Source organism: Garra rufa, chromosome 20 (assembly GCF_049309525.1).
Source record: "Garra rufa chromosome 20, GarRuf1.0, whole genome shotgun sequence".
In the NCBI taxonomy this organism is placed as follows: domain Eukaryota; kingdom Metazoa; phylum Chordata; class Actinopteri; order Cypriniformes; family Cyprinidae; genus Garra; species Garra rufa.
The window spans coordinates 26,462,891-26,470,284 of record NC_133380.1 but is presented as its reverse complement, the minus strand read 5'-3'; the positions used below and the strand labels follow the sequence as shown (position 1 = coordinate 26,470,284).

At 42.0% G+C, this 7,394-nt stretch overlaps 1 protein-coding gene across 1 annotated transcript; it reads left to right on the top strand.

The window, feature by feature from the left end:
* The first annotated feature begins 4,275 nt into the window (after positions 1 to 4,275).
* gdf11 (growth differentiation factor 11) lies at positions 4,276 to 5,956 on the top strand. The gene is made up of 3 exons (XM_073825526.1): positions 4,276 to 4,300; positions 4,350 to 4,723; positions 5,102 to 5,956. The coding sequence occupies exons 1-3, from the start codon at positions 4,276 to 4,278 to the stop codon at positions 5,480 to 5,482; spliced, it is 780 nt and encodes a 259-aa protein (XP_073681627.1). The 3' UTR covers positions 5,483 to 5,956.
* Positions 5,957 to 7,394: the final 1,438 nt, after the last annotated feature.

Below are 7,394 nucleotides of genomic sequence, written 5' to 3'. Positions count from 1 at the left end.
GGCAGGGTTAGCTGACTGGTCTCCTGAGGGCCCCGAGGAAGAGTGGGCACCATATAGTGTGGTAGACCCGCTTCTCCACCGAGAGGGGCTGCCCTCGATGGCCCTGAGCCACAAAAATCAGGGCCGTTTAGCCGAGGACCTCTTCGACTGCAGGACGACCCTCAGGTCCGGCCTGGCCTTAGAGGTCCCCGACTTAGAGCGCGGCCTGCCCCGCCCCCTAGCTCTATCAGGAGGGGCGCGGGCGGCCACGCTGGCTTTTTGCGTCTGGCGGTGTGAGGAGCTGGCACGCGGTTGGGGCTGCTCCCGTCCAGCAGCCCCAGAATAGACACGGCGAGGAAGGTATTGTTGAAACGCCGCAGATTGTTTGCGGGCCTCCTGGTATCTGCTGATGACGGCCTCAACCGAATCGCCAAACAGACCAGGAAACTCGAGCGGGGCGTCCAGCAGAAGGGCCCTGTCCTTCTCTTTCATGTCGGACAGGGACAACCATACGTGTCTCTCCGCGACGGGCGGTCTCCTTGGTGGCGCGGAGAGCTAAATCTGCTGTTCGCCTCAGCTCAGAAACGTTTACCTCCCTGTCTTCGTCTAAATCTTTTAGCAGGTCAGCCTGGTAAGCCTGCAACACAGACATTGTGTGCAGACAAGACCCAGCCTGACCTGCTGCCGCGTACCCCTTGCCCAGCAAGCTAGATGTAATTTTTAACGGCTTGGTGGGCAAGGTTGGAGCCTTCAAAGATGATGCCGCAGCGGGCGACAGATAGCTTGCCAGCGTCTGCTCAACCCTGGGCATCATCTTGTAGCCATGCTCCTCTGCCCCTCCTACGTTACCATAATAACCGGAGGAGGGGGTGAAGACACGGGCTAAAAATGTTTTTTCCCATGATCTCGACAGCTCACTGTGGAGATCAGGGAAAAACGGAAGGCTCCGCCCTGGAGGTGGCTTGCGTGTCCGCAGAAAGCGCTCATCTAACTTGCTTTCATGCGGCTCATGACTGTGCTCGGCGGGCCAGCTGATGTTAAGCCTGGCTACCGCACGAGTTACCACCTCCAGGAGCTCCTCAAACTGCGGGGACTTAACAGGCGGTTGGGTGAGATCAACACGTTCTACATCAACGTCCTCGGAGGAAGACAAGAGAAGTGTTGAGACCTCCTCCCGGGGGGAAGAAACCGCAGTGCGGGCTTCCACATCCAGGAGGAGATCAACCGATCCGCCGGGTGAGGAGGGAGATAGGGGATCACCCGTCTCCATTCCCTCCAGCAGATCGAGCTGCGAACCCCGCGAGTGCAGCTGCCGCTCCGCCTCAGCGGAAGCGGGGCCAGACCCGCGAGGAACGCTGGTGAAGGCTCCCTCCTTGAACAGAGCCCTCCGGGAACAGAGCACCCACAGCGGAAGGCGCTCACACTGCAGACAGCCAGCCCCCTCGAGGGCTGACTGAGCATGCTCCGCTCCTAAGCAGAGAACACACAGACTGTGTGTATCCCCACCAACGATGAATCACTGGCAGGGAGGAACACACAGTCTGTGTGACTGCTGCACCACCATCTCAAACTTCTTTCCCCTTTTTGACATTGCTCAAATAAAAGTTGTGCAAACTGGCACAGAAAAACAGCAATGCAAAGACCAGACAAACAGACCAACATAGAGCGCTTCGCTGAATGACAAAAGCTGAAGCCGGTTTGAAACGCACGTGCTTTTATACTTCCTGGTCGCATTACATCACCACGTCGGTGACGTCACTCCCGTCATCCTATTGGTTGTAGACTGATTCAGAGCCGGGTTCGCCAATGGCATTCCACAAAGCGTTGATGACGCAGTGTAGAGTTCCCGAAAGGGAACCAATCCTGATTGGGTCAATCACACTGGTGCTCTTAAAGGTGCCATAGAATGCATTGAAACAATATTTTAAATTGTTCTCTGATATCTACATAGAAGGTATATGGCATAGAAAAGGGCAAAAAAAAAAATCCAGAAATGGTTTTACAGCTCCATTTACAACCCTAGAATTTGTCCCTAGAATGAAATGCTCTGTTATTGGCTTATTTGGAAGGCTCGTGAATATTAATGTGAGCTCTGCTCTGATTGGCTGTTTCACAGAGCTGCTCATCTCAATAGCTAGCACATGGAGGAAATATTTATTTAATTACGGAGCTCTAGCGGCTTTTAATATGCGGTTTGTTGAATCTGCCGTTTTGAATCCCCGACATTTTACTCTCACTATAGTAATTGCATGTGCTCTGTGTAACGTTATACTGCAGTGAAATAAGGACTTACCGCACAAGTTTTGATGCTTTAGTGATGCTCAGGATCTGTAAATCATTCGTCATCATCAGCGTAGTCATCTCTCTCCATTTATGTGGTAAGTGAAATCTAACTGCAATGTAACAGTATGTACATCTGTACTGCAATGTAACAGGCTACCTTTAGCATTAAGCTAACCATGTCCCTTCAGTAGCTAGATTTTACTGATGTTCTGACGTTACTGATGATTGGGCTATGCAAATGTTTGGGGCGTAACTATTAACGATCGGGACTATTGCGTAATAGTCGGTGTTATGTTGGAATTGACCTATTTTTTGGTCTTTTGCAAACACCAGATTTATATAAGAAGGAGGGAATGGTGGTGTTTGAGACTCATGGTATGTCATGTTCATGTTCTGAACTATTATTATTCAACTATGCCAAGATAAACACAGTTTTCCATTCTATGGCACCTTTAAATATTTTTTTTCACAGCGGCATGCAGTAATTTTCAGTGTTATTGCATTGTGTATTTATTGCATTTACAGTTCTGACCAGCATGTTTTGGCATAACTGTGTATATGTTTTGTGCATAGGCGAATGTTTCTCAAATGTATTTCTGGATTACCATGTACATTTCTGGATCTGGTGCAGGCTTGGGCACGTGTTGTAGATTATGATACTGTTTCATTAATGGAAATGCGAGCTCTTTTCGGGCTAGACAACATTGTTTTTAGACAGAGTTCACATTAAAACCTGGAATTTTCTATTATCAAATCTGTTAAAGTAAAATGTTCAGATTTTCAGCAGAAAGCATGGTTCATCCTAGATAATTTATCTGAATAAATCTGTATAGTTTTTTTTTATATAGGTGTTTTACCTTTATTTTGAATTTTACACTTGTTGTGTTGTGTTTTAGGATTAACTGAAATGTTGGGTAATGACCTGGGAGAAAGTCACCAGTATGTTTATTTAATTTAATTTTATACCAGTATTACAGGGTAGCCTATTTACACCAAACTTTGTCAACTTGATGCCAAGACACTGAAAATGCTGAACTGTGAACAGATTTACCACGTCACAGTATTAATGGAAAAATAGGGAACTTTTAAGTGCATTGTTGATTTTATATTAAATTGACTTTGTATGGATTCACATCATAATGCCACCAGCTGTGAGCAGGTAGTTAAAATGACTGACATAATCCTCTTGTATTGTAATCTTGTAATGTTCTGTATTCAGAAGACTAAAACTTAACAATAATCTCTTAATTATGTACCCTTTATTTATATATAAAATAATGCATATATTATAAAAAACCCTATTTATTCTGTTGTTATTTTATGCATTATGTGTAAGTAAAGTCAAATCAAGTCACTGTTATTTATATAGCAATTTTTTTTATAATACAAATTGCGTCAAGCAGCTTTACAGTATTAAACTGGAAAATAGTGTGTCAAGGGAACCAAATCTCCATCGGTGACAGAAATGGAGGAAAAAAAAAAAAAACACTTGGGTAGGGGTTCAGTCAGCGTTTCAGTTCTCCTCTGGCCAGGAGAAACCAGCAGTTTTAATCCTGGCTGCAACAAAGTCAGACTGTGCAGAGGACTGGTTCTCGTGGTCTTGTGCCGACAGCTGTCTAGGTGATGTGGTCTTCTCTGGGGATATGTCTCTGGGGCTCATGTAGTTGTCATGGTTTCCACTGACATTCAGGGCTGTCGAGGTCTTCAGGTGCTGCACTGGAAATGGATTGGATCTGGGTGATTGCAGTGGCCATCTGATCTGGATACAGACTGGATCTGGGTGGCTACAGTGACCTTGGAATAAGAATGAACCAGACTAATATTAGCGTAGATGCCATTCTTCTTATGATGTAGCAAGTGCAACGGGTGTAATAGAAAGTGTTTCCAGTTCCAGTTGACCTAATCAATGCAGCCTAACAATCCTTAAACTGATTTGAATAATAGAAATGTATTAGTGTGTTGTGTGTCAGCGAGGTTAAATAGATGGGTCTTTAATCTAGATTTAAACTGACAATGTCTGCCTCCAAAACAACGCTAGGTAGATTGTTCCAGAGTTTTGGTGCTAAGTAGCATTTTTTTTCTTTCAGCTGAACCTCTGGTGCAAGTGGATGGGAAACCCAGCTGTTGTTTCTTCAAGTTCAGTCCAAAACTGATGTTTACCAAGGTCCTGAAAGCCCAGCTGTGGGTTTATTTGCGGCCACTACAGCAAACTTCCACTGTTTACCTGCAGATCCTTCGCCTTAAACCTATCACTGAGCAGGGAAGCCGACACATCCGCATCCGGTCACTCAAAATTGAGCTCAGTTCGCAAGCTGGTCACTGGCAGAGCATTGATTTCAAGCATGTGTTGCAGAACTGGTTCAAGCAGCCACACACAAACTGGGGCATTGATATAAATGCTTATGATGAAAGTGGCAATGACCTGGCTGTGACGTCTCTGCGGCCTGGAGAGGAAGGACTGGTAAGGACCCTTAGACCTGCTACAAGAAAAATACTGCTATAGTGGAAACAATAATCGCTGTACTGAACAAAAGGTTAAACTTTTTGACTTTATGTTTTTAAAATAAATTTAAATAAATTTACATTTAAAATAATATACAGTACATTCTTAATATTACAAATGGCTATTTCTAAATCCATTTTTTAGTTATCATTTTGTTCATCAAACACTGAAATGTTACTGCTGGTAATGCTATTATGACTTAAGTGTTATTTGCTGATAGCTCCTAAATGTCAACACACATTCTCACAAATGATTACTTGAGATGCATTTGGGACTGCTGTTTATACGAGGTGCTTGACCCATCTCTGTATGCCTTCTTCCTCCCCTAATCTCCAGCAGCCATTCCTGGAGGTCAAGGTTCTTGAAACAACCAAGCGCTCACGGAGAAATCTGGGTCTTGACTGTGATGAGCACTCCACAGAATCTCGCTGTTGTCGCTACCCGCTCACAGTGGACTTTGAAGCCTTTGGCTGGGACTGGATTATTGCACCCAAACGTTACAAGGCAAACTACTGTTCAGGCCAGTGTGAGTACATGTTCATGCAGAAGTACCCACATACTCATCTGGTTCAGCATGCCAATCCTAGAGGCTCGGCAGGGCCATGCTGCACGCCCACAAAGATGTCGCCGATAAACATGCTCTACTTCAATGATAAACAGCAGATAATCCATGGCAAAATCCCAGGAATGGTGGTGGACCGTTGTGGCTGTTCATAGAATTATGCAGTTTGGTTGAAGAGGTGATGGAGGGAGGGTGTTAGGGATGCAGTCTAGCACCTGCAAGTGTCTGCAAATTCCTTACATTCCACGAAAGAATACTACATAATGTACAGAGAAAAAAACACATTTGTAGTTTCTTTCATAAGTAAAACAGAACCCTCTTAGGTCCAGGATCCTAATAAATCCTAATTTCTCACTTTATTATTTGAATCTGAATTTTAGTTCTACCAACATTTTGTTACAACAAGACTTGGTTTCTTGGTTTTTATTTTTGATGTAGTTCTGAGATTCAGGTCCAAAATCTCCCTGAAATATATTCTTATTGTCTATTATTTGTCTCTTATTGTCTATGACTTTGCTTTGGGCAGTATTACACATTCAGTGAAAATAGAAAAAAAAAACTTGATTCTGGAAACGTGTTGAATTACAGCTGGTAAAGGGACAGTGTCAGAAAGGAGGATGATATAAAAATGTAGTGCAAAATCAAACATAAGACAAAAAAGTCATTAATTTGTGAAGTTGTTAGTGTTGTTCTATCATTTATGAAAGTATAATATTATTGTATAGTTTCTATTTGCATATATATATATATATATATATATATATATATGTGTGTGTGTGTGTGTGTGTGTGTGTGTGTGTGTGTGCGCGCATATATATGTGCATATATATATATATATATATATATATATATATATATATATATATATATATATATATATATATGCATCTTTGTGAGAAAGATTTTGACATTGAGTCCAAAGTGTTTAAACCAGTATACTAAGACTTATTCTAGATTTCCTACATGTATTTTTATTGTACTTCAATGCTACTGTTATGCATTAAAGAAATCATGACAGGACCCCGTCCCCTACACTAAAGCTGCTCCACTATGGTAGGACTGTCCAAATAGTTTAGGCACCCTTTTATAAATAGTTTGATCCTCTTTTCACTCATGAAAATGAAAAGAACACATTTCTATTTTTTTCACTACTTTTATGGAGAAAATTAACATAACCATTTATTTTAGACATAGGAATTTATGATGTAGTACTGTTCATGTGTTTGAGCATCTGTGATGGATAACATCATCATAAAATAATAATAATAACAATAATGATAAATAAATTTTATAATTAATTAATTAAATACAAAAATAAAAACATTATTTATTGAAAAAGAAGTGGAAGTGGTGAAGAAGTGGTGTCTCACACACACACACACACACACACACACACACACACACACACACACACACACACACACACACACACACACACACACACACACACACACACACACCATGTGTGTGTGTGTGTGTGTGGGTTTACATGTTTTATGGGGACATTCCATAGGCGTAATGGTTTTTATACTGTACAAACCGTACTTTCTATGGCCCTACACCTACCCTACACCTAAACCTAGCCCTCACAGGAGATTGTGCACACTTTTACTTCATCAAAAAAAAAAACTAATTGTGCATGATTTATAAGCCTGTTTCCTCATGGGGACCTGAGAAATGTCCCCACAAGGTCAAAATCTACTGGTATTCCTATCCTTGTGGGGACATTTGGTCCCCACAACGTGATGAATACCAGGTACACACACACACACACACACACACACACACACACACACACACACACACACACACACACACACACACACACACACACACACACAAATTTAATTGTAATTTGTGTAAAAAAATAATGTTTCCCATGAACTTTAAATTTACATATGTTATTTTCAGAATTGTTTACTTTGCTTACCTAAACTTTGCCTCAACATGCTGTTATCAATAAATCAGTGTTAAGGTAAACCAAAATGATACATGTTCATAGCTATATGCAGTTGTACTGAACACAGTTACATATAAGTCACTATGTTGGCACATTTATTTACATTA

Coding starts and splice junctions, on each gene's coding strand:
- gdf11 (XM_073825526.1), top strand. CDS start 4,276: ATGTCTGCCTCCAAAACAACGCTAG. Junction 4,301..4,349: donor TGCCTCCAAAACAACGCTAG/GTAGATTGTTCC, acceptor TTTTTCTTTCAG/CTGAACCTCTGGTGCAAGTG. Junction 4,724..5,101: donor GGCCTGGAGAGGAAGGACTG/GTAAGGACCCTT, acceptor CCTAATCTCCAG/CAGCCATTCCTGGAGGTCAA.